At 45.9% G+C, this 24,302-nt stretch overlaps 1 protein-coding gene across 1 annotated transcript in view; it reads right to left on the reverse strand.

Moving 5' to 3' along the window:
* Nucleotides 1–24,302, reverse strand: part of ADAM12 (ADAM metallopeptidase domain 12) — a 391,557-nt gene that overhangs the window by 107,644 nt on the left and 259,611 nt on the right. Inside the window, exons 5-7 of the mRNA XM_040254432.1 lie at nt 19,793–19,869; nt 7,804–7,984; nt 589–654 (exon numbers count right to left, since the gene is read on the reverse strand). Of these exons, the coding sequence (XP_040110366.1) occupies nt 589–654; nt 7,804–7,984; nt 19,793–19,869 (324 nt within the window). The remainder of the gene's footprint in view (nt 1–588; nt 655–7,803; nt 7,985–19,792; nt 19,870–24,302) is intronic.

The following is a 24,302-nucleotide window of genomic DNA, read 5'->3' on the forward strand; positions in this document are numbered from 1 at the left end:
AGCCAGCCTGGGAGAAAATGTCACCTAATTCATGATAAGTAGTAGTGGCAAGAAATGAACACAGAGGAGATAATCTAAAAAATAAAAAGAGCTAATTAAAAATTAAAAATTAATTTAAAGAAAAAAACTAGCACGGGATAAAGCCTTACTTCAGAAGGTAGGATTTTTCTGCTGTGTTTCTATAGCCTTCATTCATTCATTAATTTTGGTTTAGAACATACTGGAAATTTTTTAAACTAAACTTTTCCCCAAAGTGTTTTAGAATACATTCTAAAACCATCTGCTATTTCCCACAAATAATTCTCCCTGTTTGGAGAGCTTAGCTACTATGGCAGCTCTGTAGTCCTTGCTAATATTCTTTTCTGCAGTCCTTGCTAATATTTTGTAATAGCAGATACATTTTTAATGTTTTATACCTTATAAGATCAGGGAGCCACGTTTTCCCATGGGTTGTTCACAATGCTCTTAAGGCCTCATAGAAAATGAGGTTAACTAAAGCATGTAATAATTTGTTAAATGTTTTCTTTTCCCTGTGGTGGCTGTTTTTTTTTTTTTTTAATCAACCAAGAAATTTCAAAAAGTTCTTACCTCTCGGTTATCGGCGACGATAACGAGCTCCACGTACTTGGTCATCTTGAGGGTCTCTCTTTTTTGCTGCCAAAAGTAAACATGGATTTAATTTCCCTGACAGCCTCGCTGGGGCTTTCAGAACACTGTCACTATCTCTCGACGGAAGCATCGGAACTAAAGGGACACCGCACCCCTACCAACAACACTGGCTCCCACACCTCTGTTCCACCTAGGAGTTCACCTCTGACCCCAACGACTTCTGTAAAACCATCTCAACATGAACCGTCAGTTTCCATTCCCATCTGGGAAGTCCCTGTAAAGGAATCTAACCTTTGCCCTGGATCACTGATTTTAGGATCAGAACGAGTTGAAATCACCATTAAACAAAACACACACATAAGCAAATAACTCTGGGGCAGAAGCCCAAGGCCGTTCATCTCAGGCTGGATGTAGCACACGTCAAGACCACTGTAGAAATCGATGGGATTCAGGGTTTGCCTTTGTGGTCCGGTTTTGTGACGTGAGAAAAGCAGAGAAGAAAAGCTTTGCTCACGTCACAAAATCGGAGGAGAATGTATTTGAAGCTGGAACTGCCCTTCTGGGGGAAAACTGAGAAGTCTAGGCCAGAAGGCTGATTTCTTGTGGCTGATCATTGAAAAATCTGGTTAGATGCAAAGGAAGAATGGGGAACAAGTGAGCCAGGCAAGAAGGAGGTCTTAGGAGGAAAACCAGAAAGGAATAAAAGAAACAGAACCGAAAGAAAATAAAGGCTGAAATATGCCACTAGAGAAAAGTGATTTGGTAAGAGTGCAAAAGCTGAGAAGAATAAAGACCTTGTTTATCAAGGGGTAGGGCTGAAGAAGAGGCAGACGGCCCAAGAACGAACTCCCTCCCCATTAAAAGCAGCCTCTGAAGTGGGTGACATTTTAATCACGTTTCCTCAAAAAACACTCACACTCTTCCATGAATTACTGGGAGAATCCCAAAGGCATTTTTTGGAGGGGAAAAAAAAAAAAAAGAGCAATTCATGGAGGGTGGTCTCAAAAAGCCAACTTTAAAAGCAAAAAATAAAGCCTTCTGTTTTTGCAATAAAATGGAGTCAGAGGAAATGGGGGTTGAACAGGTCTGGCTCCCCATAACTGATATCGCTGCTTTATGAGTTAACTACATTCTGCTTAACCTTGAAAACTTGCATGTTACAACCAGGCTTTCAGACAAAAGCAAAAATGACCAAGGCCTGCTCTGAATCAGCTTTCCAGTCACATAATCCTGAGGGAAACATCTTTTATAAAACAAATCCCCATCAGTGCAGGATCTTCCAAACAGATTTTTACAAGAAAAATGTGTTTGTATCATAGCAGTGTTCCTCCTTGCTGCCCAGCTATGCTGATTCATGAATTCTGATATCTCTAAAGAAATCTCAGGGCTTCCCTGGTGGCTCAGATGGTAAAGAATCTGCCTGCCAACACAGGAGACCCAGGTTTGATCCCTGGGTCGGGAAGATCCCCTGTGGAAGGAAATGGCAACCCACTCCAGTATTCTGGCCTGGAGAATCCCATGGACAGAGGTGCCTGGAGGGCTACAGTCCATGGGGTCACAAAGAGTTGGACACGACTGAGCGACTGACACTTTTACTTTCACTTCAAAGAAATCTGGAAACCTTATGGAGGGAGGAAAAGTAAAGCACCATGAAAGGTAAAATTTCTCATATTTTAACAACATTACCAGGAGAAAAGTTCAGTTTAGTAACTATATGTTGTAGGCATGTTTCATGGTGACCAACTTACTCACAAAGGGAAAATGACTAGCCCCAGTGGTGCCCACTGGTCTGCACAAAATAAGACACCATCTTAAAGTGGTCCCTCCTTCCTGAGGGGTGGAAAGCAGAAACCTCTTCCCCCCATAATTCCCTGATTTACCATTCAAAGACTCATCTTACAGAAGAAAATACAGCTCTATTAAAGGAAAAATAAATTAACCTCCCATCGAAAAACTCATGGAGAGAACCCTGGTCGCTTAGATGTTACACCTTTCAGACTGCAAGGGGGTGAAATGAACGACCAGGGGACAGTTCCAAATGGCCTTGGATCATCATTTAGAAAATACACAATTCCAGATAATGAAAACAAACACATGAGCCCAATTTTCCTGTCTCTGCAGTTTTCAGAGAAGTCCACATTTTCTCATGAATGCAGAGAATTGCAAGCTCAGAGAGACGCCTAACCACATAATAATAAAAAGCCACAGGGGAGTGGCCGGCTCATGGCCGCAGAGGTTCCTTTTCCATCAGCTGCATACACAGAGAGGCTTAAATTACCTCCACATGATTCCCACCTATCTGGGCTATCCAGTTAAAAAATCATATTCAAAATGTTTGCTATGCAGAGCCACATTTGAAACTGGTTGCTTGCTGCAATTTTGAGGTGGGGGGAGATTGAGGAAACAAACACCCTTCTCCAAACAGGTGAGAACATGAGCCTCTGAGAATGGCCCAACCATTTCTGCTCCAAGGTTGGAGGCATTCTTTGAGTCTTGCTCAACTGGGAAGCGGTTCCCTGGCCTCTCAAAGTTGTCACAGTCAAGTTCTCGGGAAGAATGGCCCCCACATATTTTCACAATAAGAGCTCTGGCTCTGGGAACTCAACTTGAGTCTGAAAAAAACACGCTGAGATTAGGGGGGCAATAAATTCTCAATGCAACTCTCTCTTCCTATGGGCCAGACCCCTGAAATAACCTATCTGGGAGGAGGGATAATAAGAGCACAAGTCCTGAGGCTGGGAGAGCTTGGGTTGTAGCAGCAGGCAGGATGGCTATTGCCTAGTGAGAGAGGGCAGGGCGTGGATGGGATGCGGCCAAGGATGGAGACAGAGGACAGGGCCCAGAGCGAGGAGGCTGACTGGTAACCTAACTGTCTGAGAGCAGTGGGGCTCCCTTGCAGGTGAGGTTCTTTACATATCACCCTGGTTGATGGGAGGAGAATGGATTATAGGGGGACAATGGTGGAAGTGGGGGAGAAGATGACCACTTGTGACAGTTTGAGGCAGTAAAAAGATGGAGCCAGGCAAACAGATTCAAGTTGGATGTTTTAACCAAACAACAACAATAAAATAACAATGGATCTAGGACCGTCTGCAAAGACGGCAAGTTTAGCAAATTCGGTGACTCAAAAGTTTGATTTATCTCCTTCTTAGTAAAGAAAGCTCATTGTTGACTCAAGCCAGACTCCATGCCTTGGCTCTAAGGCCACGTAATGAGTATTTATGAGCTGAGCCCTGGTCTTGGCTGTGACAGGTCGTCTCTACCATCCTTATGAACGATTTGCATGGGGATGAAGCACCCGGACCATATCTGCATGGAATACAGCCTTGGAGGACTGGCTAATATACAGGCTGCAGAACCAATAAGCAAATGAGACAGACGCTGGAAGAACGGACTGAGTCTGACGTACTGAATGTTAATGGGCACAAATGCAAAGTATCGAAATTGAGTCCAAAACGCCCGTGGCAGAAGTGAGAGCTAGTATTTATTTTTCTAGAGCTTTAATTGATTCAAGACTGAATAGGAATCCACATCTGGAGATTTTGGCACCTTGGTTCTCACTGAGAGATACTCAGAGCTCAGGGCTAAGGAAGCAATAGCAGGGCTGGCTCTGTTATCCACCAAAATTTAACAATGACTAAGGCAGTAAGGGCACTTGGTATGGCCTCTTAGAGGAGGTATTGAGGTGGGAGTGGTTATAATGAAAAGAAAGTGAAAGTGAAAGTCTCTCAGTCATGTCCAGCTCTTTGAGACCCCATGGACTGAATAGTCCATGGAATTTTCCAGGCCAGAATACTTGAGTGGGCAGCCTTTCCCTTCTCCAGGGGATCTTCCCAGCCCAGGGATTGAACCCAGGTCTCCCACATTGCAGGCGAATTCTTTACCAGCTGAGCCACAAGGAAGCCCAAGAATACTGGAGTGGGTAGCCTATCCCTTCTCCAGCGGATCTTCCCAAACCAGGAATTGAACCGGGGTCTCCTGCATTGCAGGTGGATTCTTTACCAGCTGAGCTGTCAAGGACGTGGTTACAGTAGAGAGAAATTAAACATGCTTGCTCTAATTAACAAGTTTTCCAACAATTCTGGTTAGTCCCTGATATTCAGCTATTATTAGACTCTACAGATGATCCACTCTACTGTTAATACCACCCCCAAGACCACCACTACCACGGCTTCTATTAAACCAGTATGGCAGCCTGTCTAGAAGACCCAAAGCAACAGCCCTGGTCCATTTCAGATTGGCGGCGTTTGAGGAAACCCCACAGGGTCTCCCTGACAGGCTGTGCTATTTGTACTCAATAGACCAAATGCACATTGCTTCTTTTAGAGAAGGCAACAACTTCTACATGTGACTCACAATTATCCATACTAGTGGAGGGGAACAATAGCACAGATAATCCCCAGGGAGGATAATTCAACAATAATTTACATCTGCCTTCGGGATGTATTCTGTGATTTGCTCCAGTAGCAGATTTACAGCCTTCACCTTCCTTAGAGACTGCTCAGGCTTGTGTTAAAATTCGTTTGCATTTTTGAGTGACCAGCTGGTGGAGGGGGAGGGCGAAGTCCCAGGAGGGCTGAGTGGCCGGGGCTCTGCGGGTTGGGCGTTAAAAACCTGCAGAAGATGGAACTGGCAAGGAAGGCCCTGACTGTAGGCACCCTTCCGGAAGCAACTTGGGTTCTCATTAAAATCTAACAGAAAGCCTTGTAAAAATGACAAACAATAGCTCAAGCTGATATTATAGCCGGTGCATACCCCAAGTGCAGAGTTATTCCCGTTGCTCCTTGAAGAAAAACACACACATCTGCAGAAAAATCTCAGCCTGCAAGCCAGTCTTTGCAATAGTTAACATTTAGTAGGGGCAGAAAAGTGCTAGGAAAACGCAAATGCATTTGCTGCAGGGCATAAACCAGAGGAGTTAGCCAAAGTTACATCGATTTTTGAGTTTAAGATAAAGAAAGTGTTAAGTCTGGCAGGCAAGCGGCACGGAACTCAAGTACTTTCCTTTCATGTTTACCAAATGGTCTCGTATACAATTCCAATTCTCACATATTCCACTTAGTTGAAAATTATTTTTGGTATTGTTTTCATGATACAGATGTGCTTTCTGTCAAAGACATGTTCCCTTCCATAAAATCAAGCACAGCATTTTCCAGACAGAAACACTGCGAGTGGCGTCTAAGTGCGTATGATACCCCCCGCTTTTGATTTAAAGGTTCATTTATGCTTCCATATGCGTTATTAACAAACCACCATGGTTATTCAGGTTTTCTCCATCTCTCTACAAGTCAAAATGACTGGAAATTACTGTGCCAATCACAGGTCTAGGGAGCTGTAAACTTAAAGAATTAAAATATGGCTGGCCAGGACCAACCAGGCATGCACTTCTAAATGAAATGGCAAACATATCCGAGTGCCGTTTAAACTGTCAAGTTATAAATCTCACAAGGTGGATCGTGTGTGTTCAGTGAGGACTCAAAGCAAGGCGCCTCAGAAACAAAATGCAAATATTCTATTTTTTTTTATGACTGTGAAGGCTACGGTCCCATCCCATCTTATCTGAGGTCTGGAATCAAACGCGAGAGCCTTTGAAACCTAAAGCAAACATGCCCTGGGAGCACAGAGGCTGGTCTCTATGACTCCATCTCTTAACTCTGACCCTCTAAAAGGGGTGGGGGGAGGAGAAGGAAGATTCTCTGGAGCTGCTACTGCTGGTGATGCGGGTACTTGTCAAGCCCTGTTCCTGGAGGTTGAGATCTTCGCTCCCCCACTGAGTGTCAATGTCAAGGTCAGCCATAGTGCCTGACACAGGGTGATGGGGAAGAATAAGGAAAAACGAGGCTGCAAGCACCAGCTGTAGAAACCCTTGGGAGTATATTAACAAAGAGAGGAAGTTAGGGTCACATGGGCAGAATCAGAATGGAAAGAATGAATGCAAAATTAAAATGAAAAGTACTGAAGTGGTTCAGTTAAGAGCAGGTTAGGGGAACACCATCTAGCCACAGCTAACAGGAAATTTTTAAGAAGGAGAAATTGTTTAGGATTACATTTACTGTTTGGAGAAACATGATTAGGAATACAAAGAGGCACAATTTTCATAAAGCTTTGAGTGGTAAGCAGTATAGTCAGGTAAGATGAAGAGTGTTAAGTGGAACTCTGAAAACTTGTCAAAGTCAGGGGAGACAGAGCATTAATTGTTAAGTGATAAGCTGTGCTTATCAAATGTAAGCACAAGTGACATCACATGAACGAATTCTGGATTTCTTGTCAATAGAGGAAGGGGAAAGACAGAGATGAGAAATCAGTAAATCACTGATAACTTCCTATCGGGTTGTGCTCCTTGGAATTCGGGGCCTCTAGCCAGATGGGGCTACCCTTACTCCCTTTTGTGAGTTCGGTTGTGGTCTGTGGAGCTCCTGTGTCACTGATGTAAAAGGGTCAGGCAGACATTCAGGGTGGAGGCTCCCTGGTGCTGCACCAGCGGTGACCTCTTAGCCCGGAGGCAGATTGCGCTCTTAACTCAATTGGGCAACCTCTGTCTCCAGTCCTGCTGCAGAAGGGAAGACCTGTGATGAGCAGACCCAGGGCTGGGTGGCCAGAGAGCAGACATCCAGGGGGAGAAGTGTGACACCCAGACGCCCCATGGTGTCTGGACTAGGGCTAAACATCACACTGCTGGATCAAGACCTGGTTCACCCAGGGCAGGCAAGTGGGCAACGGCAGGAAATTCTTCCCCAGTTCTAAAGAAGACCCTAATATAAAACAGACTGGCCGTGGAGAAACCTCCATATTGTCTTTCTTCTCCCGTAGAAGGAGGGCTGCCGAGGGTGCAGAGGATCTGGTCCAGTCCTGTGTACCACAGAGGGGTATAATGGCGGGGCAGACTTCTGGGCCAAGCCCAGAAGGTTATCACTGGAGACAGTGAATGGTGATTTTGAGTCCTCTGAGCCCAGCTCTACCCAGCACAGGTCAGTGAGTCTGACCCTGACGTTTGCAATACAATGATGGAGTTTTCAGTATCTGATTATGTTCTGCCTACTTCATATCAACCACCTGTAGATAAAGTGGGTGACTCCAACCCTCAGACACAAATGGTAGAATTTCTCCAGATGGCCTAGCAGTGGGTGTCCCTAGTTGGAGCCCCCGCGCCTCCCCCCACTGTCTCCAGAGATGTAATGTGGGGTTTCCTCCTACCCTCCTTGTCTGGGTCTGGGAGGCCAGTGGGAGCCTGTCGTGCAGAGTGAGGCCCGACGTATTTGATCCACACGATCCCCAGGTGCCCGGCAAGTTTTCCACTGGGAAGAATTTGTATCTGTTGGTTGCATTTTTCATTGGCTCCAAAATATAGGTGTTATTTTCAAATGTAATGAGTCCCCTGTTGAAAAAGAAAGAAGAAAAATTACGTAACTTTTAAGGGCAGCTTCTTGTTTATGGTTAAAACCCAGTTCTTAATGACAGAGAGAATAAAAAAAGAAATACCAGTTTATTTATATTCCTGGGTCTGAATTGGAAAGGGCATTTCTCTGCCATATGCTTAGTTTGACTTATTTTTGCAAATATTTTGGAAGACAAGTCTGAGAAGTTTTTCGTTTCAAATGTTTTATGGTAAAGAATAGACTGTGTTTAGTCATTATGCCTTTCATTTGTTTTTTACTTCTCGAGGATACATTGTTGAGAAGAAGAGCTGAGACAAAAGATGTTTCATCTGCTTAGAGAGTAATTGGATCTAAATTAGCAGATATGATTCAGAAGGGAAATCTTTATTTATTTTTTTAAGGAAAATTCCTACATCTGAATTATTCAATCTGATCAACAAAATTTCCTAAATAGTTGAAAGGATTCTGATATAAGGTTGAATATAAACTTATGCTTTTTTTTTTTTTTTTTAACTTATTGTTGGGCTTTCCTGGTAGCTCAGATAGTAAGGAATTCGTCTGTAATGTAGGAGACCTGGATTCAGTTCCTTGGTTGGGAAGATCCCTTGGAGAAGGGAATGGCTGCCCACTCTGGTATTCTTGCTTGGAGAATTTCATAGACAGAGGAGCCTGGTGGGCTGCAGTTCATGGGACTGTAGAGTTGGACATGACTGAGTAACTACATGGTTACCAAAGGAGGGGGAGGGATAAATTAGCAGTTTGAGATGAACACATACAAACTACTATATATAGTATCGCTAACAACTAGGGCCTACTGTATAACAGAGGGGACTATATTCATTATCTTGCAATAACCTCTAATGGAAAAGAGTCTGTTATACACATAAAATGGAATCACTTTGCTGGACACAAGAAACAAACGCAACATTGTAAGCCAACTGTACTTCAGTGAAAAAAAGAATTTTAAAAGGATGCTTTCTTGGGTATTTTGCTTATTTAGTTTGTGGGCAATGTGTGAATAAAGGAACCAATTTTAACGTAAGTGCACAAAGCAACAGAACCGTTCCCCGAAGAGCTGAGGTCTGCATCTGGGTCTGTTTGGGCTAAAGGTGTACAGCTCTCTAGAGGCCTGAAGAGTGTCTCAGCACCGAGGCCAAGGAGGAGGGCTTCGAATCCACCGATCTGGCTTGAGCTCCAGCTCTGCCACTTCCCGGCTGCGCGGCAGGGCTTGCACGGCAGCAGCTCTTTGTTACTGACAAGGGCAGCGCCAAGGATGAAGCTTCTGTTAATGTACCCATTCAAAGGCTGACCATTTCAGGAAGGTCCTGTGCTTTGTTCCCGTGTCTCCCCCATCCTGGACATCTGTGGCTCTCTGGTATGGAACATAGCATTAATAAGATAGCTATGCTTCTTCTGGAGTGACGATAATGAAGAAAGAACCCTTTGTGCTAACATTTACATTTGGGAATAAAAATTCTTTTTTTAAAATTATTTTACTTTATTTATTTATTTGGGCCGTGCAATATCTTAGTTCTCTGACCAGGGATTGAACCTGAGCCCCCTGCAGTGACAGCAGAGTCTTAACCACTGGACCACCAAGGAGGCCTCTAAAAGTATAAATTCTTTTGAAAAATAGACACATATGCTAAATATTTTAACTTGCAGAGACAGAAGCTCATGGACCCCAAGGCATGTCTGACCTGGAGAAGGACAGAGCTGAGGCCGTGTCCTTGCTGTTGTTCAGTCACTAAGTCATGTCTTTGTGACCCCAAGGACTGCAGCATGCCAGGCCTCCCTGTCCCTCACTATCTCCTAGAGTTTGCTCAAGTTCATGTCCATTGAATTGGTGATGCTATCCAACCACCTCATCCTCTGCCGCCCTCTTCTCCTTTTATTTTCAATCTTTAATCTTTCCCAGCATTAGGGTCTTTTCCAATGAGTCAGCTGTTCACATCAAGTGGACAAACTACTGGAGCTTCAGCTTCAGTGTCAGTCCTTGTAATGAATATTTAAGGTTGCTTTCCTTTAGGATTGACTGGTTTGATTTCCTTGTTGTCCAAGGGGCTCTCAAGAGTCTTCACCAGCACCACAGTTTGAAAGTATCTCTTCAGTGCTCAGCCTTCTTTATGGTCCAACTTTCACATCTGTACATGACTACTGGACTATGGGGACCTTTGCTGGCAAAGTGATGTCTCTGCTTTTTAATACATGGTCTAGGTTTGTCATAGCTTTTCTTCCAAGGAGCAAACATCTTCTAATTTCATGGCTGCAGTTACCTTCTGCAGTGATCTTGGAGCCCAAGAAAAGAAAAGCTGTCACTAAGGCTGTGTCCTACTTCCTGGAAATGAGCCACGTCAGCTTCCTTCAAGTGATGTGGGAACATCAGCCTACAGGTTGGTTTTTGACTTATTCTTTTCCAATGTGGAACAGGAAATTCTTTAAACAGGCTCTTCCTGATGTTGAAATTAGTTTTTCTTTGGAGAAATGGAAATTTGGGTAACAGTAAACTGGCAGCTCCGAGAGTTCCCACACATCTAGCAACTTCTGTTACCAATCAAGTTGACCACAATCATAAAGGAACACAATTTTCATGCAAAATTCATCTGATTGTAAATAGACACTTAAAACACACTGACTCTTAACCTTTTTTGAGACATGAATCTCCTTATACTCTCCCCAGGAGAATTCACACATACATAGATACATAATATTTTGCAGAAAATTTAAGGAGATTCAAAACCATGGATGAGGTCCATGGACTCCAGGTTTAGGGAGTCAGTTCTCACAGATGATTTATGTAGCCTCAACCCAAGGATTTGAGAAATAGCTTAGTCTTTAAGTAACGGCTGAAAAAGTCAGGTGCTCCATCAGTTTCTTTCAGATAATCTGAGCTTGTTCCCAAAGGAAAGAGATTGGAAAATGTCTTCCAAGATTGTTCCTTTATTTGTTCAGCCATTCACTCATCCTACACTTAGTGATAACCTACTTACAACTGACCATTTAATCGTTCTTATATTTTAATGGAATGACTGTATTCCAGTACTCAAATGGCATAAAAGGAGAAGGTATGAATAAGGCAAATATTTATTTTGAACACAACTGGTAAACCCCCACACACTAATCAGTTCATTATTATTCAACTGGCTTACTCCACGGGTCCTGGTTTTGTGAAGTCTCAAAAGCAGTGGAAGGGACAGCACAGTCATGTTCAGGATGACCACAGCCTAGCTGAAACGATGGCACTGGGACCACACGAGGCACTTGGGAAACATTGGGGAGTGAAGCTGTGTGTGATCAACACTGGCGGCATAGCTGCTCAGAGATGGGGAAACAGTGCTCTGGAGTAACTGAGGACGTTTCGGCTTATTTAGAATCCCACAGATTGACAGAAAGCCCTTGCACAGAGCTGTTCTCTTATACTCCCCGGCCCCCTCCCACTCCCTCACCCCCTCCAACTAGTGTCTTCAGGAATCTCAAAGCAGAGCATATAGGCACGGCTCTGGCCATCGACTCTGGGGAGACTTGCATTTTTTTTTTCTTTGAAAAGTTCTTTATGAACTAAAACTTAGATTCCTAAGTTAAGAATGGGTAGTAGGAGATTTCTGTTTATTAAAGTTCATTTCGTAAAAGCCTCAATTAAGAAAAAGCTCTTTTAAAAAAGAGGCCAGGGCAAAGTGGAAAATGAATAATACACTTGGAGGGAAAAGAGAGATTGGCTAGAAAACTGACTTTCCAGCCCCCAAAAGAAAATGACACCAACATCTCATCTTGTATTGCAACATTTTCTATTTTGCATTAGATTTCAATAAGCTGAAAACTTACAGTAAAACATGTCACCAAGTTCTAATCATGAGAAGCATATGACTGAAGAAGTTTTTCTACTTAATGGAAAATTTCTAGAAATTGTTATTCAGTCATAAAATTGTTCTGGTATCTCCTTTTATCTTTTAAGTCATCCAAGGGCCAGATGTTGAGAAACTGGGGTAAAGTCTTTCCCTTTGCTGCAAACCATTGGCAGCCTAGAATACATCTTAATTAAATAATTGCTTTGGCCTGTCTTGTGTATAATTAATCACTCAGCTCTAGAGATTGCTGGAAACCACAGTGGACACAAAATTCAAGGATTCAGGGTTTCTGAGATTTAAAATTTGATGTTCTCACAGCCCTTTCTGGCCCCAAGCTAGATAAGCAGATGTGATTTAAGTTGCATGTCATAGGTAGTTCGTTCTAAACTTGGGAGTTGGAAGTATCTCAGAGTGAGGGATTTAAATCCAGCAGACTTCGAAAGTGGGGCTCTTTTCCCACTGGTAGAGGAGGGGGAAAGCTTCAAAGTCAGTTTCCAGTGTCTGGGAGAGATGAAGAGTGTGGCTATCTTCTCCCTGGGGGGATTAGGAGGCAGAGGGGAACACTGGACCAGCCCTTATGGGGAGGGTAAGGCCACCTTCCAGGGCAGTCAAAGGCGGTGAATGGGGGGGAAGCAGAGGAGAGGGGGTGGTTGAGGGTAAGGATGGCCACCCCTCATGGCACCCTGCCTAGGATACATCTGGTCATTTTCCCCACTGTCAAGGCCACACAGGTAGCTGGAGATACAGGTGGGACCCAATCTTGACCCATGTATCTGAAGCTTGAGGTGTTCAACTCCCACACTCTCCTGCCTGCCTCCTTCTGGTGCTGTTTCAAGAGGGATGTGGAGGCCAGAACAGGGCTGACCTTGATAGAGGGCAGAGGTCAAAAGGAAAAGGGCCAGAGAAGTGGAGTTACTGCTCTGAAAACAGCCAGCCTTATTTTAAATGTTAGAATCCTACTGTTTCTCCTTCAGTGGAAACAAAGAGAAATCTATTAAAATTTTAAGTTGGTTCTATTAGTTTTCAAAGTGATAACTCAGGGGACCTGTACTTCCTCAAGATAAGTTTTGTTCTTCTTAAAATTCAGTTTTTAATTTTCAAAGCAACGGTGCACGAGGCAGTAACACAGCTTAATGGTGCTGTTCTTATTATGATTTTTCATACCACTCCCAGGCAAACAGGGTAGGGGCACATGGATTTTGATGACCTGTAATAAGACGATGATTCAAAAATATGAATTAATCTGGCTACTTCCATGTTCAGCTGCTAACTGAATTTTCTTGGAAAAAGACTTTTAGGCTCAAGACTGTGCTGCCAGGACTTCCCAGTGGTCTCAGTGGTAAAGAATTCACCTGCAGATGTAGGAGACACAAGGGATGCAGGTTTGATCCCTAGATCGGGAAGTCCTCTGGAGTAGGAAATGGAAAGCCACTCCAGTATTCCTGCCTGGGAAACCCCATGGACAGAGGAGCCTGGTGGGCTACAGTGCATCGGGGTAGCAAAGAGTCAGACACGACTAAGCACGCACTTGTGTGCACACATAGTGTGCTGTCAATCATGAGTTGGAATGAAATTCAATTTCAGTTCCTTTATGGGAGGAGCTCATGGGCAAAAATAATACCCCACCCTATCTGTGTTTGAAATACAGGGGTAGCAGCAGTGATACTAGTGAACCCATTATTATCATCAGGCGTTTTTTTAAAAAATTTTTTGGCTGTGCCACATGGCATGTGGGAATCTTCGTTCCCCCATCAGGGATCGAACCATGCCACCTGCATGGGAAGTACAGAGTCTTAACCACTGGACTCCCAGGGAAGTCCCTGGGCTTAATTTCAATAAGTAATTTCCATGTGAAATACTCATGTGTAATCAAAACAAACACTCATTATCCCCTACTATGTGCAAAATGCCGGGCCGTCTCCCGTGGTACCCATAAAGACGTCTCACCCGTGGTTCCTGTTTCAAATGTAATTTATAACCAGGTTTGGGAGACATGACCAAAGAGGTAAAACAAGCTGTCATAAAAGATTTTAAGAATACCTCTTGCTGGCACATCAATAATAAAAATAGCAGCTACGATTGATGGCTGCCCCAAGCCAGGCTCCTTTTAAAAATAACAGCTATACTGAGAACTAATTCACCAACCATTAAGCTTCCTCTTCTAAAGCATGCAATTCCATGGATTTTAGCATATTCACTGAGTTGTACAAACAGCATCCCCCTCTACCCCTGAACACTCTCATCACCATCGAAGCAAACCCTGTTCCATTAGCAGTCACTGCTCAGCTCCCCCTGCCCCCATGCATCAGGCTCTTGAATTTTGCAAATGTGATTAATTTCAGGATCTCAAGATGAGATTATTCTGGACTTAGGGTAGAACCTAAATTCAGTGATGTGTGTCCTCGTAAGAGATGGAAAAAGGAGAAGCACAGGGACCCAGGAATATATGGGTCCACGTGAACAGAGGTCACGTGGACAGAGGCAGAAACAGCAGAGATGCGGCCACAAGCCCAGGAACGCTGAGGACAGCCAGGAGTCAGGCATGGATGGATTCTCCTGCAGAGCCTGCAGAAGGAGCTAACCCTGCCAGCACCTTGATTCAGACTTCTGGCTTCTGGCCCCACGAGAGGAGACCCTGCTGGTGCTTTAAGCCTCCAGCGTGTGGTCCTGTGTTAAGGCAGGCCTAGGAAATGAACACGGCCCATGGCTGGACCTGGCTCCTCAGCCTGCTCCCCTGTCCTTGGCCACTCTGGATGGTCAGCCCCTCTCCTGTGTCACCGAGGGCTTGTGCCAGAGTGGGCACCACTGATTTCCAAGTGAAAAATTCCAGAGCAACTCAGAGCTGCCCACAGGCCGGCAGGCAGCCCAGCATGGTTGATAAACGGTTTGTGGGAAATGGAGGGCCTTGAAGGGAGCTCTGGGGGGACCTGGAGATGTGGGGCAGCTCGGGAACCAGGTGAGGGGTTGAAGGAGCAGGAGAGCAGGTGAAACAAAGGTCTGAGCATGCTCAGAATGTGTTGACTGAAAGACACATGTGGATGGACAGCAGGGCCTGCAGAAGCGGGGCAGGCGTGGGGCCTGGACAGAGGTCTGCCGTGGGCAAGGCGCTGATCTTGGCTGTAGCCTGTGGGCTGCCCCTGTGGCCACATCACTTCCTGTGCTACACATGCTTCGTGCAGATAACGATGCCGACTCTTCTAGGCACCTCCAACTCCCAGCCCCCTGGACCTGGTTCCTGCTGGCTCCTCTTCCTCTGCCTTCCTCACCTCCATCCCAGCCTCGATCAAATCCACTGGCTCCTTCTCTTGTAACCGCTGGTGACCCCCACCCTCTGGCCCACAGGATGCCAGCTGCCTTAGGGCTACATCTCCCGCCACAGGCTTCCACCATCCCGGGCAGCCCTCAGATCTAGGCTGACCCATAACCTGTAAGGTCCATGCCTACCATCCCTTCCTGCATGGTTCCCTGGGCCCCTCTGCTGAGTTTCTTGCATGGTTCTGTGTGACCTACTTCGTGGCCCTGGCTTTGTTACATTAAAATGATGCCTGGCTGGGCAGGGATGGCATGTGAGGAGGTGATGGATAAATGCCCGTGGAAACACTGTTGAACAAGCCTGGGAGTGAAAAAGAGGCTCTGATGTGTACAGCTTATGGAGCTGTGTGGTTTGGAGTGCAGAGGGTGGCGGGACTTAGATGATCAAGCAGTGTTTTTGAAACACGACCTTCTGGAATGTGCAAGATGGTCGAGAAGGGAAGGGTGGAGGCAGGAAGTGTGGGTGGGAGGCAATTTAAAAACCTGGGTGGGAGGGCTGCTCGGGGGCGGCAGTGGGGAAATGGGGAAAGGGGGATGCTGTAAGCAGGGGGTGGGGGACAGACGGGGGCTGGGGCCCTGCGGGAGGCATTCAGAGACCCCCAGGCGCCACACTTAGGAGCCTGGGATGGGCTGGACCTGTAATGGAAAAGACTTCAGGAGGGGAGCCCATCTGGGGATGGAAGAGTTGGGATTTGGACCTTCCACGCTTTGAATGAGAGTGGGGCCTGGGAGAATTGAGACTTGACCTTGGGGTCCTGCAGGGTGGGGACCAGATCAGCCTCGGAGATGGTGTGTACGGGTTCTGAACCCAGCTGTGGCCCCCACAGATGTTTACACAGGATGATGGAATGAGTGTCTCCATGGGAAGAAGGTGAAGGGAGCAGAAGAGCCCTGGGCAGAGATGGTGTGGCCTGCGGGGTGAAGGGAGGCCAGTGTAGCCCAGATGAATAGAAGCTACAGGAGCAGAAGGTCACAGAACAGAGGTCAAGGCCAAATTCACTTCACTTCCACTCTAATCTAATTTATTTCTTAATATGATCTACTACGCTTCAAATAATTTTTTTTCATAAACTTTGGACTGGCTAGAATTAAATTTCACTGTCCACCTGATGGCCTGGGGACAGCACATTGATTCCACCAGCATTTGTTGAGCATAGGTTCTAGGCAGGTTCTAGGCAGAGTCCAGGGTGGGCCCAGGGCCCTGCCTTTCTAGCAGACAGGACAGCATAGGCAAGGCCATCTCCAGGTGCCTGACTTTTCAGCCCCTTAGACCACTGTGCCCTGGGTCATTTGGGTTGAGCTGTGAGACCTGGAGAACCCACATCCACCTGTATTGACAAGCACTCAAGTCCAGCTGCGAGGTACCAGGGAGGTCAGCCACCCAGCAACATCTTCACCCCATAGTGACCCTTTACCCCTGGTCCTGCAGGAGGGCTGAGCCCCATTTTCCAGCTCTAGTCTTGCTCCCTCCATCTTGCTTTCCTCCTAAGATCCTTTGTTCACTTTCTCAACTGAGATTTCTGGTCAACTTCTTCAAAGGGATCAATTCAATTTAGTTGTTGTTCAGTCGCTCAGTCGTGTCCGACTCTTTGCAACCCCATGGACTGCAGCACACCAGGCTTCCCTGTCCATCACCATCTCCTGGAGTTTACTCAAACTCATGTCCATCAAGTTGGTGATGCCATCCAACCATCTCATCCTCTGTCATCCCCTTCTCCTCTTGCCTTCAATCTTCCCCAGCATCAGGGTCTTTTTAATGAGTCGGCTCTTCACAACAGGTGGTCAAAGTATTGGAGCTTTAGCTTCAGCATCAGTCCTTCCAATGAATATTCAGCACTGATTTCCTTTAGCACTAACTGGTTGGATCTCCTCACTGTCCAAGGGACTCTCAAGAGTCTTCTCCAGCACCACAGTTCAAAAGCATCACTTTTTTTGGCACTCAGCCTTCTTTATGGTCCAACTCTCACATCCATACATGACTCCTGGGAAAAGCATAGCTTTGACTATACAACAAGCTCTCAGCACGTCTTAGATGTGGGAGGCAGCATGAAATAGTTTCAAAAATTCAATTAAACAAAAATACTCAGATGTGAGCTTATTTGCTAATTGAATAAGTACACACATTGCTGTGTTCCTTTAATGCTTTGTATGTATTTTAATTATGTAATATAAAGTTTACTGCACTAAATTTTATATAATGAAATTGACTATAACACAAAATGCAGGAATACTTCTTGCCTCCCAACACTATTGAAAAATAGTCAACCAACTTATTTTTCAAAAGATAGAGTTGACTAGTGCTATGGTCCGTGGAATCAGAAATAACCATTATAATGAAAGTAATCATTTTGTGAGTGTGTGCATACCTATGCTCAGGTATTGTAAACCCCAGTTAAAAATGCAACTCTCATTACAATGAATGCCTAGTTTACAGCTCTACCAGCTTCCTCATCTATCTTGTGAATGCTTTTCCTTACGTCTGTTCAAACAAAAAGATGGTTCCTTAAGAAATGAAGCCTAATTTTAACCATCATGCCTGCAGGGGATGGGGAGACTCTTGGCTTAATCCAAAAATGTGAGCCCCCGAGATTCCTTGTACCAGATTTCTGAGCAGGAACTGAGAGGCAGGGAGTGAGAGAACAAGGAGACGTGGCGAGAGACAGTTGCTTCCCTCCAGGATCTCACGCTCTCTCTGGCCAGGGTGGTGGTTGTGAATCAAATCAGGACATGGGGATACGGCTGGGTGGATGCTCCAGTGGGAGTGGGCCAGGGCTGGACATCTGTACCATCACAGAACACAGCCACTGAGCTTCTCTCGGGGCAGCATTCTCTCCCCATCATTGGAACAGTTTCGTACCCGTCCCTGACAGTGCTGTGCAGCATCCATTGGTCACAGTGGTGCTCCTGGGCTAGGGACTCAGGAGCAGGGGATGAGGCACGCGGCAGCGAGAGCAAACAAGAGAGAGATCAGGAGAACCAGGAACGCTGTGCTGAAACCGTGCTAAGGAGGGCAGGGCATCTTGGGGAGACATATGATACGGAACAAAACTAACTTACGGCCTGAACTTCCCGTTTGACTTGGAGTCCTTTCAAAGGAAGGATAAGCTCCATGGCTGAGCTAGTTGTTATGACCTATTTTCCACGTTGCACTTCATTCTCTCCATTAAAGAGCTGTTTCCTCTTTAATCCCCCTGTCTATTGGGATCTCCAGGCCTTTCTCTCTCCTTATCTGTCCCCCTTCGAGACTCAAATGAAGAAGGATGACTTGTTTGCTTCCTCCCTCTCTTCTCTCTTCCAGGATGGAGCTCTCCCTGCCTGCCCATCTTTGATCAGCCCTTTTTGAAGCAAAGCAGGATGTTCCTTCTCTGCTTTTCCTCTGCAGGACTGTAATCTGCTGGGCTCTAATTAATGCGTCCCCCAGGACGCTCGACTTTTCCTCCACATTCCTAGCTCTGAGTGTACTCTGGGGTCACACCGTATTTCACTTGATTTTTAATCCCTATTTTCTTTCTCAAACTCTGCCAGGCTGGTGCTACTCCAGTTGTGCCTGTATCCCCCCTTGCAACTGATTCTTCCGCCAGGGAGCAGTTGATCGAATACAGCTTTGTCCCCAGTCTCATTCTCCCCTCGCAAGATCACAGAGTTGACTACACTAACTCCGGAATTTCTCTGTTGACGCACCGTCTGCTGCTTTTGCAGCAACAGCACAAAGATCTGGGAAGCTGACATTCTCCGGAGTGCCATCCCCACGCAGTGAGCTCCGTCAGGCTTCCCACCCGGCCTTGGTGGTCGACCCCAGACGCCACAACACTTGTTCCTCCGACTTTCCCCGAAACCCTGGCCACAAGTATTTCACAGGATCCCTCTGCCAAACTGTGGTCTGTGCCTGGTGCCCAGGAGGGAACGATCTCCAGGTGCCGGAGACAGGAGGTGGGCCGCCGAGACTCAGCCCCTCTGGGTAAGCTGGTCGGAGAGATGGACCCCTCTGTGTGGGGCCCTGACAGTTACCTGCACCTTTCGAGGAGGTGGGCCCGGGATGAAGGATGTGGAGTAGAGAGGCAGCAGCAAGGCCAAGCACAGGGGGTGGACCTGTCCTGTTTAAATATCACTCAGGATGCTCTGTCCACCCAGTGCTTCGTCTTCACAATTTAAAGCCAGTTAGTTAATATCACGGGTTTGGCCCCACCTGTACTTGGCTCACCTGCATCTCTGCTCAGTCAATCGCTTGCTTTGTCTCCTAGTGAGAAGAGGCCCCTTTTCATTTTTATGAAGCAAGCAGTTGAAATGCAGATACCTAATGTCCTATTTTTTTTTTTAACACCGGAGATTGTTTAGCATGGAGCCACATGGACAAAAGATTGTCCCCAAATCCTTGGATGCTGAAAAGCAGCCAATGTACAGGCCTGAGGATGACCTTGAAAGAGGGGCAGCCAAGGAAGGCACGCTGCCAGGGTGGGGGCAGTGGGGACAGACAGGGGTAGTCCTGAGGAGGTGGGGGACACGGGGCTCTCAAGTTGTCACAAGAGGACTCCTGGGTCCTGCGGAGGCGAGGCCTACCCACTGCATTACTCCTTAAGAGCGACTGGAGAAGGGGGGTGGTCCACGGTAGCTGTGCTTAAGAGCAGAGTTGTCACCATCAAGGTCACTTACCTGAGACCAGAACAAGTGCTGAGACTGACCGTCGATCCGGAAGAGCCTTGCACGCGCCCATGGTAGTAACAGTGATCCTGGAAAGACAAGACAGCCATTCAGTCACGATGCCTTCCCACCCACTCCCAATAAAACCACCGTCTCCAATCACCTCGCTTTCAGCAATGGAATTCCCTTTGGCATAAGATATTGAACCAGCGGTCTTAATGTTTCATGCCAGCCCCACGTGACCCAGCCAGGATCCATGGCAGGAATATCTGATTTGCTTAAGAGATTATCAGTAGGGTCTTTAATCACATCCCGGTTTCATTTTCGTCTCTCTGAAACCCTTCAGGAAAGCCCTGATGCAGAAGGTTTGACACAGTCCAGCAGCTGAACAAATCTCATGGCCATTGCCATTTCCCACGCATGTAAATTGTCTTTTGTAATGAGACGAGGAACCGTGTGGGGTATTTAAGCACACTGTGAAATGCAATAAAGTGAGGCCTAAATCTATGACTTAGGAAAACAGAAAAGGAGATGGGAGGAAGGAGGGGTGAGGAGAGAGAGAAGGTTCCTGGACGAATTGCCCAATTGAGAGCAGAAAGGCTCTCTTAGCAGGAGAGAAAAATAAGAAGGTCTTCTAAGGCAAAAATCCCTGGGTGACATGCCTGCAAGATTCCATTTCTTTAATCATGTCACTTGCAAAAAGAAATCACAGCATGGACACCTCCTTAGTGAAGACAGATACCTGTCCGGAATCAAGGTTAATTTTATCGTTGAACAAAGGTTACGTTGCAGCCCCAATTAAGTGGCTGGCTGGCTAAGTGCACTCAGCGCTCCTCATTGGAAGCATCCAAAGGCCACCGGCGTGTGGTCCTCAGCAGTGGGCTGCGTCTTCCAAGGAGCAGGGGGTGGGCGCTGGAGTTTCAGCCTCAGCACACAGCTCCTTCAGTCAGGATTCACTTTTCCAGGGCAGGGCTGGGTGTCCCATTGTCCTGCCTGATAGAGACAACATTCCAAAGACCATCTTGACTGTGCTAAGAAAGGGGACTGGAGGAGACTGGGTGGCCAGGGAAATCCAATGATACCATGAGAAAGGGGCCATGATGACACCTTTGTCAATGAACTGAGGACAAACTTTGAGATCATCTGAAAGGCAGCTGGAGGAAGGAGATGGGAGTGCTGCAGGGCATTTGTTCTTTGGATTTCTCTTGTTGATTCTGGAAGTCCTTTACATATTCAGGATACTAACACTTTGCCTGTTACTATGTGAGAAACGTCTTTTTACCTGACTTACGGTATCTTTTATGGTACAGACTTTCCGGTTCTCCTAAAGTCAAATTGATACACCTTGGGTATTACTTTAGACGGCTTTCTTCAAGGTTATTCAGATATCCTCTCTTGTTTTCTTCTATTTCTATAGTCCGAGGATTAGCTCTTTAAACTGGACTTTTTTCTTGTGTAGGTGTGAGGTTGCAATCTAACTTGCCCCATGAACCAAGAGCCAGCTGTCCCTCACCACCTTGTTCCTTTTCTTAGTCCCCTTGTCGTGTATTGAATAACCACACATGTATCTGGGTCCGCCTCTGTTCTCTGTGCTAGTCCACTGAGGCAGACCTCTCTCAGTCCATTCCTGAGCTGACTCCACAGTTTTAATTCCTATTTTTCTATAGGAACATTTTGATATCAGAGCAAGTTCTCTCTTTCGATTGTGATTCCTTTCACGTCCCATAAAATCACCCTTTTAAAAGCATGCTATTACGGGCATTAGGACCTTCACAATGTTGTGCCACCATCACATCTAATTCCAAAACATTTTCATCATCCACAGAAACCTCACACCCATTAGCAGTCACTTTCTATGACGCCCCACCCCCAGCAACCACTAAGCTACTTCCTGTCTCTATGAGTTTGCCTCTTCTGTTCATGTAAGTGGAATTGTACATAATGTGGCCTTTTGTGTTTGACTTCCTTCACTTAGCATAATGTTATCAAGGTCCATTCATGTCGTAGCACTGAAGTGAGTATTGGTACTTCATTCCTCTTCATTGCTGAATAAATTGACATTGTGTACATAGGTGTGTCCGACTCTTTGTGACCCCATGGACCGTAGCCTGCCAGGCTTCTCTGTCCATGGGATTTCCCAGGCAGGAATACTAGGGTGGCTTGACATTTCCTCCTCCAGGTAATCTTCTTGACCCGGGAACTGAACTCAAGCCTCCAGCACTGGTAGGCAGATTTTTGTTTGTTTGTTTTTTTCCACTAAGCCACCAGGGAAGCCCAAAATGACGTTGTAGGGATATACCAAACTTTGTTTTCCCATTCAACACTTGATAGGAATCTGGGCTGTTTCCACTTTCCGGCTGTTTTGAATAGTGCTGCCATGAACATGTGCCTACGGGTTTTAGTGTGGACGTGCTTTTTGGTTCTCTTGGGTATATACTGGGGTAGGTATATGGTTACGAATGGGCAGGTGGGATTGCTAGATTCTACGGAGACTCTGTCAACATTGTGAAGCACTGCTGACCTTTCTTCCAAGCAGCTGAGCCGTGTTACATTCGCAGAGTGTGGGAGGAGTGTGTAAGCAGCACCTCCTTGCCCACACATGTTACTGTCTACGCTGTTGATTACACCCGCCTAGTGTATGTGAAGTAGTGTCTCTCTGTGGTTTTGATTTTCATAATGACTTAAGATGCTGAACATCCTTTTTTGGCTGTGCTGCATGGCATGTGGGATCCTGGTTCCCCAACCAGGGATAGCACCTGCACCCCCTGTACTGGGAGCTTGGAGTCCTAACCCCTGGACCACCAGGGAGCTCCCTGAGCATTCTTTCATATGCTCATTGGACATTGGTCTATCTTCTCTGGAGAAATGTCTACTCAAATCCTTTCCCTGCTTTTTAACTGGGTTTCTGTCTTTTCATTGTTGAACTGAAAGAGTTCTTTATATAACCTGCATGCTGCTGCTGCTGCTGCTGCTGCTAAGTCGCCCCAGTTGGGTCCGACTTTGTGTGACCCCATAGACGGCAGCCCACCAGGCTCCCCCGGCTCTGGGATTCTCCAGGCAAGAACACTGGAGTGGGTTGCCATTTCCTTCTCCAATGCAGGAAAGTGAAAAGTGAAAGTGAAGTCGCTCACTCTCTGGGATTCTCCAGGCATGAGTACTGGAGTGGGGTGCCATTGCCTTCTCGGTATAACCTGGACACTAGACCTTATATGATTTGAAAATACTTTCTCCCACTTTGTCTGTTGTTTTCTCACTTTCTTGACATATTTTGAAGCACAAGAGTGGATCACTTTGATGAGGTCCAAACTCTCTATTTTTTAATTTATTTGCTTATGCTTTAGGTCCCATATCTGAGAGACCCTTACCCAACCTAAGGCGATGAAGACTTATTTTTAAGAGTTCTGCAAGTTTAGCTTTTACATTTAGATCTTTGATTCACTTTGAATTAATTTTCATAAATGCTTAAATAGGGGTCCATTTTCATTCTTCTGCATGTGAATATCCAGATGCCCTGAACCATTTGTTAGAAATCTATTACTTCCCTAATTTGTCTTGGCAACCTTGCTGAGAGTTAGTTTTCTTTTGATCCTATTTTTCTTCAAAAGTTTCTACACTATTTTCTCTCTCAGGTGAATTTAGAATCAAATTTTAAGCTCTGCAATAATCCTTTGAGTTTTCAGCTTGACTACTTAGAATGTATAGGTCGGTTAGTCAGGATTTGTAGTTTTCAAATAATGAGCTTTTCTATTCACATACATGGTATTTCTCTTCATACAATAAAGCCATTTTTGCACCCTTTGGTCTAGTTTTAGATTTTTTTTGGATGGCTTTGGAAAGTTTTCATTAGGTTTATATCTAGGTATTGTATAGATTTGTTGATATCTCGAATAGGAACTTTTTTTCTATTTCATCTTATGCGTGGTTATTTTTAGTGTAAAGGAAAGCTTTTTTATTTTTTAAAGTTGATCTTGTAGCAGACATTGCTGTTGGGCCATCTTACCAGCTTAATAGTTTGTGGTGTATCTTGGATTTTTATATTGTTGATTAAACCTACCACAAACAATGAAAGCTTTGGGGGGCTCCTTTTTGACCCCCATACAGTGTAGAGGAGTGGGGTGCCTAGTGTCCAGGGACAGAGGTGGGAGGGGGGACCACCCATAGAGGGGAAGCATATGTACAAAGATGGGTGATGGGAGAGGAGGACGGTTGAGGGAGGGGGCGCATCTGCTTGGCTAGAGGATTCAGGCACAGACGTAGGCTCACTGCCCTTCTCCTCCCCCTGGCAAGAACATCCTTTTCAAACAGCACATGGCTCAGGAAGGGGTGCGTGAAGGGCAGTGATGGGGGACCCTGCATCCAGCCAGGCCACAGTCATCCAGGCAGCCCACGGGGGACCCTTGTGGCCAGTCTGCCTCTTCAGTTTCCATGGCAAGTAACTTTTAAAAGGCTCCATGGACTGCCCCCTCCCCCACCCCGCCCCCCCCCCCGGCCGCTGCCCCCTGCCCCAGGTAACTCTAGCTTT

The sequence above is a fragment of the Oryx dammah genome, unplaced genomic scaffold (genome assembly GCF_014754425.2).
Source record: "Oryx dammah isolate SB20612 unplaced genomic scaffold, SCBI_Odam_1.1 HiC_scaffold_14, whole genome shotgun sequence".
Taxonomy (NCBI): Eukaryota; Metazoa; Chordata; class Mammalia; order Artiodactyla; family Bovidae; genus Oryx; species Oryx dammah.